At 39.4% G+C, this 19,986-nt stretch overlaps 1 protein-coding gene across 3 annotated transcripts; it reads left to right on the top strand.

Annotated features, from left to right (window-relative positions):
• The first annotated feature begins 9,421 nt into the window (after positions 1–9,421).
• Positions 9,422–18,579, top strand: LOC126701789 (ferric reduction oxidase 7, chloroplastic-like). Of its 3 annotated transcripts, XM_050400156.1 has the most exons (9): positions 9,431–9,896; positions 9,965–10,070; positions 10,230–10,415; positions 12,983–13,217; positions 16,084–16,411; positions 16,496–16,760; positions 16,871–17,126; positions 17,225–17,657; positions 18,036–18,579. In XM_050400156.1, exons 1-9 carry the CDS (start codon positions 9,647–9,649, stop codon positions 18,203–18,205), a joined length of 2,229 nt encoding a protein of 742 aa, XP_050256113.1. In that variant the 5' UTR covers positions 9,431–9,646; the 3' UTR covers positions 18,206–18,579. The 3 variants fall into 3 exon arrangements, with proteins under 3 accessions (XP_050256114.1, XP_050256112.1, XP_050256113.1); XM_050400155.1 differs by having other exon boundaries at positions 9,429–9,896; positions 16,084–16,760; XM_050400157.1 differs by lacking the exon at positions 18,036–18,579 and having other exon boundaries at positions 9,422–9,896; positions 16,084–16,760; positions 17,229–17,441.
• The last annotated feature ends 1,407 nt before the right edge of the window (positions 18,580–19,986 follow it).

Genomic DNA, 19,986 nt, shown 5'->3' with positions numbered 1-19,986 from the left:
AAAAGCAGAAGCCGAGAAGAGCATCAAAGGAGCACGTCGATGCAGTAAACCTGGAGGTCCAGCGACTGAAGGAAGCCGGGGTCATAAAAGAAATATTCTTCCCGAGATGGCTAGCAAACACTGTCGTAGTAAAGAAGAAGAGCGGTAAATGGAGAGTTTGCGTGGACTTCACCGATTTAAACAGAGCGTGTCCCAAGGATCCGTTCCCGATGCCCAAGATTGATCAGTTGGTGGATGCCACGTACGGGCACCCGAGAATGAGTTTCTTGGACACCTTCCAAGGCTACCACCAGATTGCCTTAGCACCCGAGGACCGAGAGAAGACAGCATTTATATCCCCGAACGCAAACTATCACTACGAGGTCATGCCGTTTGGATTGAAGAATGCTGGGGCCACCTACCAGCGTATGATGACAAGGATGTTCCGGGAAAAAATTGGTTGCACGGTTGAAGTTTATATCGACGACATGGTAGTAAAGAGCAGAAAAGAGTCGCTGCATACTGAAGACCTTCGGGGAGTATTCGAGATACTACGACGACACAGGCTGCGCCTCAATGCCGAAAAGTGCACTTTCGGAGTGGGGGCTGGCAAGTTCCTGGGTTATCTGATCTCCACTCGGGGAATAGAGGCTAACCCCGACCAAATAGAGGCAATCAGTCGCCTAAAACCACCGAGCAATCCTAAGGAGGTGCAGGTGCTCACCGGGATGTTGGCCGCCCTGAACCGGTTCATCTCCAAGTTTGCCGATCGCTGCCGGCCATTCTATCAACTTCTGAAGAAGTGGAAGGGGTTTCAGTGGGACGAGAGCTGCGATGAAGCTTTTCGAGAACTAAAGGAGTATTTGGCAAAGGCGCCGAGGTTGACGGCCCCGGAGCCCGGGGAGGATCTGTTTATGTACCTTGCAGTCACCAATCATGCCGTAAGTGCTGTATTACTAAGGGACCGGGGAGTGCAAATACCGGTGTATTACGTAAGCAAGACCTTGGTCGATGCCGAGACAAGGTACCTGCCTCTTGAAAAGTTGGTTTTGGCCTTGGTACACGCCACGAGGAAGTTACCACACTACTTCCAGGCACACACAGTGTTCGTCCTCACCGAGTATCCATTGCAATCACTGTTGAAGAGATCCGACTTCACAGGACGGATTGCTAAATGGGGGACTCGGTTGGGATCGTTTGACATAAGATACCGACCTAGAAGCTCGGTGAAAGGGCAGATTCTCGCTGATTTCATCGCGGAATTTACACCTAAGAATGAAGGCCAGGTAATCTGTAGTGCAGAGATTCGCCCGTGGAGGTTATTTGTGGACGGCGCATCAAATGCTATGGGGGCCGGGGCTGGTATTGTTATAATCACCCCTGAAGGTATGCGACTGGAACATTCCTTCAGATTGGGGTTCAAAGCCTCGAACAACGAAGCCGAATATGAGGCCCTGTTGGCCGGACTAAGGGCAGTATTGCATCTGGGCGCCAGGGACGTGGAAATCTACTCAGACTCTCGGCTGGTTGTTTATCAGATCACTGGGGACTTCGAGGCTCGGGATCCCCGAATGAAAGCTTATCTGAGTACGGCAAAGCAGATTATCGGTCAGTTTGGAACGGTAAAGATATCCCAGGTAGCCCGGTCGCAAAACAAGCATGCTGACTCTCTTGCCACGTTAGCCTCATCGGCTACCGAGGACACCCCGAGGCTTATCACGATTGAACTTGTAAGGGAACCAAGCATCTGTGTGAAGACTGCTCTCGACCGGGCCGGAGTAGAGGTTGCGCAGGTGGCGGTGGTTGGACCATGCTGGATGAACCCGATCATAGACTTTCTTTCCGAAGATAAAGTTCCAGAGGATGAGGCCGAGGCCAATAAGATTCGACGAATGGCTCCCAGGTACTGGTTGTCTTCGGACCGAAAGTTGTACAAAAGGTCCTTCGCTGGCCCTTACCTCTTGTGCCTGCATCCTGAAAAAGTCAAGGAGCTTCTAACCGAGCTGCATGAAGGAGTATGCGGCGGGCATGCCGGGGGACGATCTTTAGCACACAGAGCAATGACGCAGGGGTTTTGGTGGCCACAGATGCAGAAGGACGCCGCCGAATACGTTCGGAGTTGCGAACAATGTCAAAGGCACGCCCCAATGATCCATCAGCCGGCCGGACATCTAAATCCTGTCAGCAGCCCGTGGCCATTTGCACAATGGGGGCTCGACATCCTCGGGCCATTCCCCCGAGCAACGGGGAACCGCCGTTTTGTACTGGTGGCCGTGGATTACTTCACAAAGTGGGCTGAAGCTGAAGCCTTGGCCAATATCCGGGATACCGACGTGAAAAAGTTTGTGTGGAAAAACATAGTTACAAGGTTTGGGGTGCCGAATTCACTAGTGACAGACAACGGGCTACAGTTCGACAGCAACGCTTTTCGGACCTTTTGCAGCGAGCTCGGCATCAAGAACAAGTATTCAACCCCGGCATACCCCCAGAGCAACGGCCAAGCTGAAGCAGTAAACAAGACTATTTTGAACGGGCTCAAGAGAAGGTTGGATGGAGCGAAAGGAAGGTGGGCAGAAGAACTACCCAGTGTTTTGTGGGCCTACCGCACGACCCCCAAGAGATCCACGGGGGAAACCCCATTTTCTCTGGCATACGGAGCAGAAGCAGTGATACCAACCGAGGTGAGCTTATGCAGTGCGCGGGTCGTCGGGTTTGACCCCGTACAGAACGCCGACCTTATGATGGAGCAGTTGGATTGGCTAGAAGAATGCAGGGAGGCCGCGACCGTACGTCTTGCCAAGTATCAGCAGAAGCTGGCGCAAAGGTACAACCGAAATGTAAGGACCAGGGAATTCAGTGCCGGGGAATTGGTGTTAAGAAGGGTAGTGGGGAACATGCGGGACGTGGCTGCAGGGAAGCTTGCTCAGAGTTGGGAGGGACCATACAGAGTCACAGCCGTCGCGGGGGCAGGGGCTTACTACTTGGAGGACCTGGACGAGAGGCCGCTCCCCCGACCATGGAACGCCAACAACCTGAAGAAATTCTACGCGTAACCATCGATGTAAGCCGAAACTTGTATTCTATGAAGATTAAGAGTATGATGAACTTTTTTGTCTTTGCTGTTTTTAACCCTGTAGCTGCACACCAAGAGAATCGCCAGCAGAACCTAAGGACAGAAACCTGACTCTCGGCTCGATCAATATCGCCGAGCAGGTGAAAACCTTACAAACAAAATCCTAAGGACAGAAACCTGACTCTCGGCTCGATCAATATCGCCGAGCAGGTGAAAACCTTACAAACAAAATCCTAAGGACAGAAACCTGACTCTCGGCTCGATCAATATCGCCGAGCAGGTGAAAACCTTACAAACAAAATCCTAAGGCCAGAAACCTGACTCTCGGCTCGATCAATATCGCCGAGCAGGTGAAAACCTTACAAACAAAATCCTAAGGGCAGAAACCTGACTCTCGGCTCAATCAATATCGCCGAGTAGGTGAAAACCTTACAAACAAAATCCTAAGGACAGAAACCTGACTCTCGGCTCGATCAATATTGCCGAGCAGGTGAAAACCTGACGAATAAATCTTAAGGGCAGGAACCTGACCCTCGGCTCAGTCAAAATCACCGAGCATGTGTGAACCTTGCAATTAAATCTATGAAGACAAAAACTTGATTCTCGGTTAAAATCAAATATCCGGACAAACGGAAACTTTGCAAACAAATGCTCGAAGGACGAAAACTCAATTCTCGGTTAAACCAAAACCTGATAAAAACCTAACCCTTTTTACAAAAACTAAATCCAAATAACGCTCTCAAAACTACCCACAGCTCCGCACAATAGGTTCTCGGGGGTACCATTCTATTAAGCGGCCATAGCACTGGTATAATTCAAGCAAAGCACAAACGGATATAATTTCATTCAACAAATTGAAACAGGAAAAGAAAGCGGACTACCAATTAAACAAGTAAAAGCAATTGTTCAATCACCACATCCCGGTGACCTAGGCAAATAAAACCAATAAATTAAAGCAACGGTTCAATCACCACATCCCGGTGACATAGGCAAATAAAGATGAAATAAAAATAAGCTAAAATAAAATCAACTAGGAGGTTGAGTCGGTGGTGGCACTTCCTGTTGGACGATCAGGGAGAAAGGCTGGGCCTCGTCAAGAAGTTCCTGCATAGTAGGTATGCTCGTGGCCTCCAGTTCCTCGGGCTCGGCATGAGAGTCGATTTGCTCAACCAACTCCCTCATACTGGCCGTCTCCTCCTCGTCTAGAGCAGCCGGGGCGTCCTGGCCGGCAGGTACAGGGTTTGGAAATGGAATCTGGCTGGGGTCCCTCAGCGGCGAGTCCTCAGGAACTCCCATTGCCTGAAGAGCAGCAAACCACCCGGCCTCGAAACCCGTATGCCGAGCCCGAGCCACAACCGGCTCTGCGGAGTTCTCGGCGTCGGCGAAGCCTACGTCATACCACTTTTGCTCCGCGGCCGCCAAGCCTGCCCTGAGATTGGCTATCTCGTCAGCATGGGAAGTATTGAGGCTGAGGGCTTCGGCTAGTTTGAGTTCCGTCTCATTTTGCTTGGCCAGGAGGTCTGTACACCTTTTTTCAGCCGATGCTCGGAACCTCTCCGCGGCAGCAGCTTTCTTCTCGGCAGCCTCAGCAATCTTTGCCTTTTCCTTAGCCGTTTTTACTGCTGCCTCCCGCGCCCCCTTCTCGCGCTCATTCTCCTCATCAAGCTCCCGTGCCCGGGCAGCCACGATATGAGCCAGTTGAGCGGCCTAGCAAACACGGGGGTTAACAAAGAAACCAAAGGAAATCTATATATATACGAAAGTAAAAAGATAAAAGAATTGCCGCAATGGCGTGCCACTCTAACCGGCGCCCCACAGACTCCTCGGACCCATCCTCGAAAGCATGCACGTCCTCGGAGAGTTGGAGAGCTCCAGCCAAAGTCTGGGCGATACGACCGCCCTCGCCCTTATCCCACATCCGAACGGAGGCGGTTGAGGGCAATGGCTTGCCGTCCAAAAGGAACTTAGGCTCCCACGCTGGAGCCACTTGGGAGGAGGACGCGCCCCTCGTGCCAGCTTCGGTTGGCGGCTCGCGGATAACGATTCCACCAGTTGGACGGGGAGGAGTCTGAACTACGGCATCCCCCGGGCCCGTGGAAAGCTGCTCGGTTACTTTCTGCTTCTTACGGGTCCGTCCGGACTGCGGAGGGGGAGGAGGTTGAGACGCTGGACCCCGACCTTGAGTAGGCGGGGGCGGGTTGTTCGGCCGGGCACTAGGCATGAACCTGTCAAGGGTCATTACTCTCCTTGCCACCATTCTTGCACCGGGCTGGGTTGCTTCAGCTAGCAAGTTAGCCGCTTCTGTCACTTGCTGTTGAGGCTCGGCGGGTGGATCCTCGAGATGGGGCTGCTCTTAGGCTTGATCCCCTTGTTGAATGGCTTCGTGAGCTCTCTCTCTGAGGCGCCGAGAGACCCGTTCCGCGGAATCGTCTCGTAGGGGAACTAGTTCGTCCGCGGCAGTGAACCGTCGACCAAATTCCCTCGCCTCCCCGGTTGTAAGCTTCGGCGGCAAGAAATTCACGTACCGGACGTCTATGTACGATAGCAGGGGGCTGTCAACTATCAACGCCTGCTTGAAAGGCTGCCAAGTAGAGTAAACCGGTTCCACGCCGAGGATCAGGTGTGAGACCCGGAGTTGCCCGTCCCAATGCACGTAGATCTCGGAACGGAGAACGAAGTTCAAGTCCCTGGTATGGACGGCTCTGAGGTCCTGAGTAAACACTTTGCCGTCTGCAAAAGAACAGGTGACGTATTAGCTTTTAACAATATAAAAATAATAAAAATAAAAATAAAAATAAAATTTTTTGCTCAAACAATTATAAGAAGGGGATGGTACGAACCCACTTCACGCCGTGTGAGGGGGCAATGGATCTCCCCGGCAAACCAATTGCCGCGCACCCTGACGAACTCCCCGGCGGAGTTCCTGTTCGAATCGGGTAGGCAATATATCAGCCGTACCCGAGCATCCCTCGTCTTTAAGTAATAATTTGTGGATTTGCTCCCACAGAAATTGTACATTTGGTTAATATCATGTTGGTCTAATTGTAAGTTAAAGGTTTGGTTCAATTGGCTGACACAACTAACTACCCGGTAAAAATTGGGGGGAAGCTGGTCGGGGCACAGCCCATAGTAGGTGAGTGTGTTTATCAGGAGGGGATCTACCGGGAACCTAACCCCACCCTCCAAAATGGACATCAAAGGAAAGAAGGCTGTACCCTGCCCTCGGTGGAGTTCCATATCACTCTCATGGCAGTAGGCCACGTCCACGTCATTGGGAATACTAAATTTACTCCTAAAGGTGGCCAACGCAGCCGGGGTATCTAGAAGGTAAGAATAACCCATCTACAGAGCCTAAAACTACAAGAATGAACTCAAAGAAACAAAGCTGTAGGAACAGGAAAGGGAAGAAAGACTTACTTTCGGTGCTAAGGAGGAAAAGAACGCTGAGCGAGCAAGCACACAGAGATGTGATCGGCAGAGAGTAGGCACTAAAGATCAGAGGCGAAGGAAAAATGGAATGATGTGTGGAGAAGGACTATTTATAGAGCCAAAAGAAATGGGGGAAGAAGAAACACTTAATCAAGCAATAAATGGGCACAGCCTACGAGTGACCCAACGAATGCCAAGCGTAACTGATTTGCGCGTCGTTTCGGTTCACGAATCGTCAGGCAATAATGACGACTGCACCTGGCGCCGCGAAACGGCGCGTCTTTTGAGATGAGTATTAATGAGAAGTGACAGCCAGAAGCCCCAGGCTAGAGGGTTCCCCGGATCAAAAGGCCCTGGCAGCTCCTTGATTCTCCTCGGCAACCGAGTATGAATCAAGGGGGGGCTATTGTACGGCACCAAGCTTCCAAAGCCCATACTGTCCTTGGGCCCAGACCCATTTAGGCCCCGGGCCCAAGCCCATACCGGCCTTGGATGCAGGCCCAGCAGAAAATTCCAGTTACCTTATGCCCTTCTTGAAACTGCCTTAGAGTAAAAACAAGTTTTGGGTATTAAGTTCCTAGAGTTGACCGGTTGATCCTTCCCGGAAGAGCGCATGAGTCATATCCGGGAAGGACATGATATGCACGGGAACGTGAGTTGCCGAACATAATCGGTGAAAATGGAACCAAGTTCCAAGATCATAAATGCTGCACCGCCCTTTCACCTAAACAACCACTTTAACCAGATAATACTGGACCTTCAGTAGCACTAACGGTGATTGTAATCATGATCTCCCCACTAACCTTCACTATAAATAGAGGAAAGTTGGGAGAAGAAGGGGTTCAGAAAAATGGAGAGAAAATAGTCAAGGAGAGAGTATTTCAACTGAGTGATGCTTTGAGTCTCTCTGCCAAGAACGACCCATTGTAGGAAATCCTTAAACCCACTACAAATAAATTGCGAGCCCAAGGGATCTAAGGCCCAGAATTCTTGTACTTGGTTCTTACAGATCAAATTTCATGTCTTTAATGATACCACTTGATATGTTAGAATAACATACTTTTTGATACATTAAACTCAACTTAGATCTACCCAATTACAAGTAAAGTGCATTTTGTCAAAGTATTAGCCAATTACATAGAAAATATGACTCTAACACAATCGATTTATCCATTAACAGATAAAGATTGATTTCATCAATCCACTTAATTGAGCATATAACCAATATTAAAATAAATTATAATATTTTTGTAAGGTTGAATTTAATCAACCATTTTGTTGGCTTTATTCCGTGCCAAATTTTCTTATATTTCAGTATTTAGTAACCCTGTATTTAGGTGGGTTTGTTGTAAGGGTAGTGAGTGAGATAGAGTGTTGAATGTTCAAGAGTGTGCAAGAAAACAGAGACTCGCGGCTGGATCTTGCGGGTGACTTGCGCCTGCAAGCCGCCAAATGCAGCACACGTGCCAAGCATGCCAGAAGTTGAACCGTCATGCTAGTTGGAGCACAACAGGACAAAATAGGACAATTGGCCATTCGGTTATCTCGCGACTGGGTCTCTCGACTCAGTCAAGTCGCGAGGCCAAGCCGCGAGCCAGCCCTGTTTTGAAAAACCTGACGTTTCACATTCCTCTCTCACTCTAGTATATATATACCCCTTATACCCACAAATGAAAAAGAGCTTCCAGAGAGAATTTTGAGAGAGAAACCCTAGAGTAAAACAAGATTGATTCATCTACAATCTTTACATAAGAGTCTCTTTAAATTTCTCAACTCTCTTTCTCTTCATTGTCAAATCCTTGAGAGGCATTTTACCAAAACCTTGTTCTCACCATATTCATTACTATGAGATGGCTATTTGGTGTTCTGGGAAGCAGTTAGGAAGGAACCAATCCACATTGGTTGATGCTATGGTCAAGTAGCGGAATCCGGAAAGCTAGAAAAGAAAAAGGTTCGACGCAACCTCATTGGAGCAAGAAGCTTGGAGGACTTAGGTGCACTGGATAGATTAGGCTTGGAGGGTCTATTGCTGTCCATGTATCCCAACTACATTTTCTAGTGGATTGTTTACCGCTTGGAGGGCGGCGGAGAGGTTTTACGCCGAGGGCTTCGGTTTCCTCTTCGATAACACATCGCGTGTTGTCCTTGTGTTTGCATCTTCCTTCCCTTTTATCTTTGCCTTTTATTATCTGCTGTGGATTGTGATTTTAATTTGGCTTAGATAGTTTTCCAATTCTATTTTATAGCTTTTGTTCATTTTCCGCACATTAGTTGTTTGACATAAAACTTGATTTGGTTAATTTGTAAATTGGGGGTCTAAACGTTCAAGGGTGTTTTACACTATTTGAACTTTCAATTTTTTATAAAAATAATCCAATACAATGTATTGATCAAAATTACAAGAAAATTTGGCACATAATTAAGCCAATAAAAAACAAAAATTTTACTTTAAGCTTTTTGTAGTAAAACTTGTGGTACCTTTGGCATTTTTCATTCGATTTTGTGTGGTTTACATGGGTTTGTTAAGATCATTAGATTTTTTAAATATTATGTGTCCTATATATCAATAAAAATTACAAGAAATTGAGGATTTATAATTTTAAATGAGAAAAGAGATACTTTCCGGGAGTTATGAAGTACATGGCTAATATGAGGTGGCCGGGCCTCCAAGAGATGGAAATGGAGAATTGAGAGAAAAGAGAGAAGAATCAACTAACATTCCTGATCATGAATGAAGATTTTCAAGTACAATGCTCCAATGCGGTAGTTATACTAGTAAAGTCAAAGAGAGAAAAGAATAATGCACCAATGCGGTAGTTATACTAGTAAAGTCAAAGAGAAAAGAGAAGGTATAATAAGATTAGTTGTTTTAAAAGCAAAGGTTAATAATATGTAGCTATAACTTAGGCAAACTCAGACACAAGTGAAACCTAGGGTACCAAGACTAGTAAGACCAGTAAGACCTTTAGTTGACAACTAAAAATATTTTCTTCCATAGAAATTGTTAATGCGCATAAGGAAGTACAAACAAGAGACGAAACGAAAATTATAATTGAAATCGCCTATGTAATATTCCATATGAAAATGGCCATCATCATCTCCAATAACAACAACATCAATCTGCTTCTTGCGCGCTACTGATTCCTTTTCCTTGTTCTCATAGTCATGGCCGTTGATGACATTTTACACACTTCTCAACACCCTCTTCTTCATTCCAATGGAGCTCATGCCAACAACAACAACAACAAGAAAAACATCAACTCTGTATCATTGGCTAAATGGGTTCTCAAATTTACCATGTGGATTGTATTCCTTGCATGGATTGCTCTATTTTTTGTCATTCCTACAGACTTTGGGAGTGAACTCTATGCTGACTGGCTTGATGCAACCAGTGGAAGCCTATTTGGGTACACAGGTAGCTACTTCTTAATTCAACCTCGTTGTCGCATTCAAAAGAGTTCGACTTAAAAATGTGCATTTCAGGGAGTTTGTTGCTGTTATACAGTGCCCCAATTATCATTATTGCTTTTCTTGCTGTTCCATATCTTCTCATCTGTGAGGAAGACCAACTACAACTACAACTACAAGAGTATGTATTTTTTAATCTATGCACTCCTTTTACATGTTTTCATTTTGTTTTTACGATATATGATAGCTAGCTGCAAAAGGAATAATATAATATTGCCCATAATCTGTTTGCTTAAATTGGAGTAACATGAAGAAAAAGCATAAGTTTCATCTATTTCAGGAAGAAGACTCCAAGATTCCGATTGTGGACTTTTCCCGTACTGGTGGATGGACCACTTGGGGTTGTTTCCGCTGCTGAATTGATTGGCATTATCCTCTTTATCGTGTTTGTTATCTGGGATGTTTATGTCTATACTGCAGTGATCTTAGGAACGTTACCTGATTACTTGATCCCCGTAGAAAAGTGGTAAGATATTTTGTTGGGTTGGGTGTTACTTTGTTTATGACTTTATTGTATAGCTTTTAAATAGAAACCATAACCTATTTTTATATTGCTTAATTTTCTTTTGATCATTCTACTTCGATAGTTTTTGCAGTTTTGTGTCATCCTTATAAAACTTTTAGGGAAATTACAGTAAGCTCACCAAGGTTAGGCCCGTTTCTACTTTGGTTGCTCTTGATTCAAAAGTTGACACTTTGCCTTATTTTCACCTTGGCTACCCATGATTCAAAAGTTGCACTTTGCCACCTGAGATAAATTTCGTTAGACTTCTGTAAGAGCATCTCTAGCAGCTTTTTTAAAATTTTGTACTGTTTGAGAGTGAATAGTTACATTCACCTTTTACCTACTTATTTTTTTAAATACATTTTTCAACTGACTTTATTTTTTCTCTATTTCATTTAAATATTACTATTTCTTTAATATTTTTTTTTATTTTTTCCATTATTTTTTAAGAAATGTTACGTTCACAACAAGTATGCCACTTTTTTCTCTATACATTTACTTTCTAAAATCATCTCTACCATCTTTTTTCTTTTTTCCTTCTTGTTTTTTCTCCTCCACACAAGTATGCCACTCTTCTCCAATGTATCCACATTTTTGTTTCTTCTCCACACATCTTCTAACTTCTCCTTTGTGTCTACATTTTTGTTTTTATTTTCTTTCCTCTTCGTCTCACTTCACGCACACACATAATCGGCAGAGAGAGTTGGCAATTGTCTAACTTTGTTTTCTGATGAGAAGAAAGAGAGTTTTTTTTTTTTTTTTTTTTTATGAGAAGTGAGAGAGAGAGAGTGAGTGAGGAAAAAAAATTAATTTTTTAATCAACCGTGTGATTATTTTAAGGGAAAAAAAAATGTTTGGAGCTGCTACAGTAGCTCTCTTGAAGAAGAGAGCTTATTGGAGATGCTACTGTAGCAACTCTAAAAATATTTAGAGTTAGAGAAGCTATTGGAAGGTGTTCTTAGTGTTTTTGCTCTCCAAAAAAGGCTTTAGAGAGCCTATTGGAGATGGTCTAACCCACCTCTCCATTTTCACAATTAAAAACATAAAAAACATAAAAAATAAATAAAAGAGATCAAAAAGTGGTATTTATAAAAAAATGTGAAAGAAGAACAAAAGGAATTAAATCCAAAACCTGGCCTCCTCATAAAGTCTCTAGATCATATGAGGCATTGAAGAAACTAAGATAAAAGTCATAGAGAAACCCAAATTCCATCACTCACTCTTCCTTCTCCTTTTTTTTTTTTTTTTCTCTACATTTCTTTTCTTGTTGAAATTCACCTTTGGTATTGAAGTTATAGAGACAATGGGAGTTTGAGAAACAGTTGATGAGAGTCTATTCATTTAGTTTTGACACATAGCTTGTTTCTTTACAAAATTTCTTGTTTAATCTGTTTTTGTGTTTTTATTTTTTGTGTTGGGAGGAGAGAGACATAAAAGGGGTGCAAATTAAAAGTACATATTTACCCTTGTTTTTTCTTTAATGGAGGTGGGTTATAAGAGAAAAACAGAGCTAATCTCAAGTGGGCAAAATGTTAAGTTTTGAATCACGGGTAGGCAAGATGAAAACGGGCTTAACCACAAGTGGGTTTACTATAATTTGCCCAAACTTTTATAACAAAGATGGAATTAAAATTACTAATCTCTCATATTAGAATGAAGAAATGCTTCTCTAATCTAAATACATATGGAAGTTTTGAAAACTAGAACTATCAAAGAACTAAAATTGGGCCTAGTTACCAATTTTTCCATTTTTTTTATTGGATTGGATTAGGGTCCAATTCTCGATTGAACTGGTTGATACAGTCCGGTTTTTAAAACTATGGTTACAGTCACAAATTATTTTACAACATTTTTACAAATTATAGATGTGAAAAATTCTTACTGATTCTTATCTTGGTCCACCACTAACATCATTTTTTTACTTAAGTAATGCTATAACTACAAATTATTTGACAACATTTTTACAAATTGTTGATGTGGCTAATTCTTATTAGTTCTAATGTGGGTCTATCACTAACATTACATTTATGTTCATCAATAATTATTTAAAAATGCTAAAACCACATCAGTAGTTTATAAAAATGTTGTAAATTAGTTTGTGTCTGTAATATTATTTTTTTTACTTACCAATAACCAATCAATACCTCAACAATTTGTAATAAAGTTTGTAAAATAATCTGTGGCTTTAACATTTTCCATATAAGAAACAGAGTTTGGTGCTTAGCCCAACAAACTTTCCAACTAAGAAATAATAGACTTACGCGTGGCTAATAACTAAAACTAATTTAACAAACTTTGTTACAGCTCCAATGACACCGTTTGAGAGCTTTCAAACTACAAGTCATTGTCACTGATCTGAACTCATCTCTTTGCAATCATAAAACATGTTGTATATGAGAAATTTAAATTCTTCAGAGTGTGCATTTTCCCTTTAAATTTTTTAGAGTTCTTTTTCGTCAGTACATGAAGATTGGTTTCCACTGGTTGAGATTCCTAGTTTTTTTTTTTTTTTTTGTTGAAATTTTCAGTTGTTTCATTTTGAATAATCTGGGACTTCGCCTTGGTTCTATCGGATTAGATTGCTTCGCTTTTTTGTTTCTTCCGGTTGCAAGGGGATCAGTTCTTCTCCGCCTTATAAATATCCCTTTCGAGCAAGCTATAAGATATCATGTGTGGCTTGGACATCTCACTATGCTACTGTTTACTCTCCATGGACTACTCTATCTAATTTCATGGACAATTGAGGGAAACCTTCTAAAAAATGTGAGTGCTAAGGGTGTAATTCTTTTTCTTTTGCATAGCCATATTTATACATATGTGTTTCTCTTTTCCTTATATATATATTTGTTAGTTTTTTATTTATAAGCATATACTTGTTAGTTTGTTTGCCAAAGGAAGAGTATATTTCTAATCACTACTGAAAGTTGAATTATCCCCTTGATATATATATACACACACGCAAAAAGAATGCAACGGAAAGGGAAACAGCAATTGAAAATGTAAAAATGGGAATGATAAGACTAGAGATATTATTTAATAATAAAGCAGAGTTTCAAGACTTACAGATGGGGATATGCTGTGCAGCAGTAATAATTGTTATTTTTGTTAATTTGATTTGACTCTTTTTGAAAATGATCCTTTACGCCGCTACCTTCTGGTTTGGCTGTTTTATTCATAATTATTTGGTTAAATTTTTCTATTTATTATTCATAATGTAATAGAACAACATTTAATAATTAAAGATAAAAAAAAAAAAAAACGTAAAACAAAAAAATAAACCATATCAACCAAAAGTTGAATTCTAAATGGTACAAAAATTCATCAATTTAAAGTAGAGATGTAAGAAAAATAAAAAAATTGACCAAAATAAAAGTAAAAGTAAAGTTTTTGATGTCCTCCGTGAGGTTATCTTTATTTTATTCTTTACTCCTCCTATCATTCTCTCCGATTTCTAATTAAAAGTTACAAATTGAAGTTTGATTTTTTATTTTTATTTTTTTCTTTCTCTGTCTATACTTTATTATCCATAAATCTCTCTCTCTCTCTTTGTTTCTCTGTTGACGTCTTATTGTTTTTCCAAATTTAATGATAATTCTAATGTACTAAATATGTACCATAACATTTACTTTTATTTATTTTTTCACTCTATTTTGCTTCCATTAAGTTAGTATATCCGTAACTACTAGTTTTTTCATATTATGTTTGGTTTCATATTATTATTATTATTAATTTAGTGTTTCTAAGTTTGTGTTTCTTTTGTATTTCATTTTTCCATTGATGCATTGTAACATTTCATGGGAAGACTTTATAAGAACAATTTTTATTTATTGAATTTAAATAAAAATTTATCTATTTAATTTTTTTTTTAAAATAAGACAAAATATAAATAATTTAATGATATGAAGGATGTTGCTGAATTTAAATGTTGAATAAAATAAGATGAGAAAGAAAAATAGTAAAAATGAAATGTATAGCAATAAATACCAAATTATTTTATTTATGCTAAGTAATAAAATAATATTATATTTTTATATAATATCTTCATAATGCAATAGGATAACATTTAACAATCAATGAAGATAAAAAAGATAACAACATAAAACACAAAACAAAATCATATCAACCCAAAGGAGAATTCTAAAGAATACAAAAGTTCATCAACCTAAAGTGAAGATGCAAGAAAAATAAAAATATATACCAAAAACTTAAAAATAAAATAAAAATAGAGAGAGAGAGAGAGAGAGAGAGAGAGAGCATTTTGTGTGTGGAAAGATAGAAAATTATGCATGGAATGAGAGATGGAATGACAAATTTATAGTATAAGGATAAGAATAGGAAGAGCAAAAAATTAAGGAAGATAAATGCATAGAAGAATAGTGATATTATGGTAGAGAGTAGTGGGGGTATGAAAAGTTGAAATGGAATGAGAAAGGTTGAAGATAGTTAAGGTAGAGAGTAGTGGGAATATGAAAAGTTAAATGGAATTGAAAATTTAATAATAAATAAGAATAGTTAAAAATAAGATAAATATGATATTTTGATTGTAATATAATAGAGTTTTTAATTCGCTTTAAATGTTAAAAAATTGTAAAAAAAATTGGAAAAAATGATAATGACAGGGTTGCTGATGTGGCTTAGCTGAAGCGTAGCGATAATAAATATTATGCTTTAGTTTTTAGATATATATATATATATATATATATATATAGATAACATGGTGATTATTCAAAGACACAAGCACGGCACTATAAACAATTCTAGAATGGGATTTTGTGATTTTTTGTGGTTAAAACACCTGTCAACAACCGTTTATGTTATGACGCAAATTCTTCTACTTCAACAACTCTTGATTATTGGATAGATCATATTGATATTCTTGCTAAGGTTGTTTGGTGATTGTATACTAATTGTTGCTAAAAATATCTTCTTCTTCTTCTTTCTTTTTTTTTTTTTTTTTTTTTTTTTTTTTTTTTTTTTTTAATATATCTTCTTCTTGATTCAATGATATGGTCACGGATAATTACTTAGCACACACAAACTATGAAAGCATGGTGTTAACTTACAAGTCATTGACTTGACTTGTTTGATGACCTTTGGCTCTTGTCCATGTTATCTTACTCATGTGACAACATTCATGATTCTAACTAGTTCATGATAAAAAAAAAACATGAGCATAGAAGTGAGTCCCATTAGTCTTGGCTTGTAGTCATAATTTTTTAGCTTATGTAATGTTTGGTATTTTTGTATGCATGTGTGGGTCAGAATGTCTCCTTGGTTTTGGAAGAAGCCAAGCTGATATGTGTTTATTTATATCTCTAATTAATTTGATGCTCATCACACAGAATTTGTTCCAATTTCTATTCAAGCCATTTTTAAATTGTGTAGAACTAGGTTGTAACTAATTTCATCCTCTTCTTCAAGACTTAATCGAGAGGTAAGTTAATTCATCGAGTAGCATCACACAGAAGAAAGACGAGAAACCCATCTCCTTCGTAACCCTTGTCAATGGCTAAACCATATGCTTTTTCTTCCTTCATAGAATGTATCTAAAAATACCTTCATCTTCATGGAAAGAAATATAAGGTCATATGAATATGACATTGCTTATATCTCTAATTGTTTAATGCAGACGTTGATGTGGGTAGATCTCGGTGTTGGTCATTTTCCAGGTGTTATAAGTCTGGCAATCGGTCTACTAATGTGGATGACATCACTTTATCCAGTGAGAAAGAAGAAGTTTGAGTTGTTCTTCTACACTCATCAACTATATGTAATCTTCGTTGTCTTTTTAGCTTTGCATGTTGGGCATTTCATTTTCGGTGTATCTGCTGGAGGAATATTTCTTTTCATTCTAGATCGTTTTTTGAGAATCTGCCAATCACGAAAGACTGTTGATATAATTTCAATCAAGTGCCTTCCTTGTGGGACTGTGGAATTGATGCTTTCAAAACCTCCAAGTAATACTAGTTCCCCACAAATTTGTAGTTTCCTTGTTTTTTTTGTTGTTACCATAGCTGTGACATTTTTCCTTGACAATGTAGATCTACGGTACAATGCCCTCAGTTTTATTTTCCTTCAAATTCGGGAATTATCTTGGCTACAGTGGCATCCTTTCAGTGTTTCATCTAGTCCTTTAGATGGTAAATATCATCTATCTGTTCTCATAAAGGTTATTGGGGAATGGACAGAAAATCTTAGAGGAAATATCTTGAATAGTTCTGGAGCTGACCTACATCTCTGGCCTCAAACAAAGATAACAGCTTCTGTTGAGGGGCCTTATGGTCATGAATTACCATATTACTTGATGTATGCACCCAAAGAGTCAATTCCACTAGAATTTACTAGATATCAAGCTTAATTTTAAGTTTCATATTATCTCCCATTTTATGAACTGACTTCACCATTTGATTCTCTAGGTATGAAAACCTTATTTTAGTTGCAGGTGGCATAGGAATTTCACCATTTCTGGCTATCTTGAGTGACATTCTCCATCGTACTAGGGAAGGAAAACCTTGTTTGCCTCGAAACATCTTAATTGTTTGGGCTGTGAAAAGATCAAACGAGCTTCCTCTTCTTTCTACCAATGATATGGAATTAATTTGTCCATTTTTCTCAAATAAACTAAATCTTGAGATTCACATTTTTGTCACTCGAGAATCACAACCTCCACTGGTATGCTTAGTTACGCTCTCACACCCTTGTTATTTTGTTTTGTATTTAAAGTTATCTTGTTCATTTTGTGAAATTTAATGGTTGTTATTTATTTTTAGGAAGAAGGTCAAGTACACGAGGCTACAAACTCTTCTCCTCCTATGTCTAACTGTTGCAGCATGTCAGTTTTGGTTGGTACAGGAAATAATATATGGTTTGGACTATATATTATCTCGTCTACACTAGGCTTTGTTATCTTACTTTTTTTACTGGATATTTTCTACATAAACCCTTATGAAATATCTTCATGGTCATACAAAGGGCTTCTCCTTGTAATCTGCATGCTTGCAAGTGTCTTTATCTTTGGGGGTGTTATGGTTGGTTTGTGGCATTTTTGGGAAAGACGAAATGCAGCAAGGGAGGCATGCAAAGATGATAGGATAATACTTGAGAAGATGCAGCATAATGAAATCGTAGCTCACAATGATTCATGTCAACAAAAACTTGCGAGTTCAATCAGTACTTATTACGGTTCAAGACCAGACTTCAAAGGTATATCATCTCAACTTTTAATCAAAACATAAATTAAAAGAATAATATAACAACAACAATGACAATGATGATGACAACAACCAAATTTTAGTCTTAACAACAATAGTAGACTAGTCAAAGTTGGCCACATGTATTCTCATTTGTAAGGGACACCTTAATGTGTGTTTATAGTGACTAAATTTCACAAAAGCCATCAATCTACCACAACTTTCCTCTATTTACTAGGCTTAGGACCAGCTGTGAACAAAATATAGGGCATAAATAGATGGAGTAAAATTGCAAGAAACATGAAAAAAAAACCTTAATAACAAAGTTTAACCTTTGTAGTTGTATTACATCAGAGACTTTCTTGATTACCTTTCCTTTGTCTTGTTGTAGATATTTTTGGGGATATATCAGAGAAATGGGGCTGTGTTGATGTTGGTGTTATTGTGTGTGGTCCTCCAAGTCTTCAGACAAGCGTTGCTAAAGAAACTAGGTCACAGAATATTAGGAGACAACGCCATCATCCAATCTTCCATTTCAATAGCCATAGTTTCGATGTATAGGCACCACATTCATCATCTCATCTTCCTCTTAAGGGGTGTTTGGTTTGCTGTGATGTGCCCTTGATGTGATGCATATTATGATGATGTGAGATTAAGGTTTTTGGTTTATTTTTTTTTTCTAATATTACCATAATCTAAAATTACAAAATATATCACATCACCTTAATCTCATCACATTCCTAAACAGTGTAATGTTGTATTCTTGTATTGAGATTGCATTAATGTAATATTACAGTATAATGTAACATCACGGCGAATCAAACGCCCCCTAATATAATCAATTATATTAGAAGCTAAATACTTTCTATTGATATGTATAAATATTAATAACAGCATATACATACAATTATATGTGTATATGCACTTTTAAGCTATTATTATTGGGTTCCTTGATCTTTAATAGGGATTCTAGAGATGGTGATGAAATTATTTATTCTAATCTCCAAGTTTTTAAAGGAAAATAAAAGTGACAAATGGATAAATAGGATACATTTTGTTACAATACAAGCTCAATGGGCTTTAAGATTTTTGTATTATTGTACTACATTTACCTGGATTTCACTCATATTGGAGAACCTCTTTCTTTATAAAAGCAATTCCTTGTATAATATTTTAGACAATTTTATACAATAAGACATTCAATCTTTTAACATGGTATACTCAATGGAGAACCTCTTCTTCATGCTACCCTCTATAGATAGCTAGTTGGGAGTCTAGTCTATCCTATTGCCTAGACATTTCCTATGTAATTCACAATGTTAGTCAATTCATGGTTGCAACACGATCCTCTCAATATGCTGATGTTCCTAGAATCCTCCAGTATTTGAAGTTCCATAGATTTCACTTTTCCTCTCATTCTCCATTGACTCTCCAGCTTACTAAAATGCAAATTGGGCAGGCAATCCCATTAACCGTCGGTCATTATAGGGTATTGCTTATTTCTTGGTAATTCCCTCATCTCTTAGCACAACAAGAAACAAATTGTCATTACTCTCTAAAGTATTAAGGCAAAATATCATGCACTTGCTAACACCACAAGTCCACAACCAAGCTCTTTGGTTGCATTGGCTCCTACAAGATCTTGGAGTTGATTGTCTCCCAGAGAATTCAATCCACTATGACCATTGAAATGTCATTCAAATACCCATAGTGATGTCTTTCATATGCGTACTAAACATATTAAGATTGTTTACCACTTCTTTCATGATCATTTGCTTCAAGGTACTTTATAGCTATGAGTTGTCTTCTCACAAGATTAGTTAGCTAATATCTCCATTAAGCTGTAGACACCTTATTTTGTACTCCATTAATCAATTTTGGTCATCGGCCCTAATTATGAGCTTGACATACGTCAACCAAAGGTAATTAAAGAGTTTACAATAGTTTGGAAGTAATCACAACTCAAAAGTGCTCAAATCGCTTTGAAATTGATACTGAAAAATAACATTTACTTACTGGTTTAACCATAACTTTCTATCCACAAAGAATTTTTAAGTGAGGTTGTTTCATTAGAAAGTAGACATCTTGAACTTCAATTTGAACACAAATGTTGCCTTATTTGGACTTATATTGAGTATGTTATGACCATTTGAACTTGGGCCAATTGAGTAGTCAAAATTAGGATTTTTAGGGAGTATGCGTACGCATGAATCACGCATGCGTATGCATGGCCCTGACCATGCATATGTAGACTTCTTTTCAAGGTTTTAAAACTTCATTTTTAAGGGCCAAAAACATCATTCTTTGATGTGGGCCGGCCCCTAGACCTTTGGGAACGTCCA

Source organism: Quercus robur, chromosome 10 (genome assembly GCF_932294415.1).
Source record: "Quercus robur chromosome 10, dhQueRobu3.1, whole genome shotgun sequence".
Classification (NCBI taxonomy): domain Eukaryota; kingdom Viridiplantae; phylum Streptophyta; class Magnoliopsida; order Fagales; family Fagaceae; genus Quercus; species Quercus robur.
Note: the sequence above shows the minus strand (reverse complement) of the source record. Positions and strands in the feature narration are given on the sequence as shown.

Bases quoted from the DNA above. Each gene is read 5' to 3' on its own strand.
- LOC126701789 (XM_050400155.1), top strand. From the start codon at position 9,647: ATGGCCGTTGATGACATTTTACACACTTCTCAACACCCTCTTCTTCAT. The intron at 10,071-10,229 runs GTATGTATTTTT...CATCTATTTCAG, and splicing joins CTACAACTACAACTACAAGA to GAAGAAGACTCCAAGATTCC. The intron at 10,416-12,982 runs GTAAGATATTTT...TGAAATTTTCAG, and splicing joins TTGATCCCCGTAGAAAAGTG to TTGTTTCATTTTGAATAATC.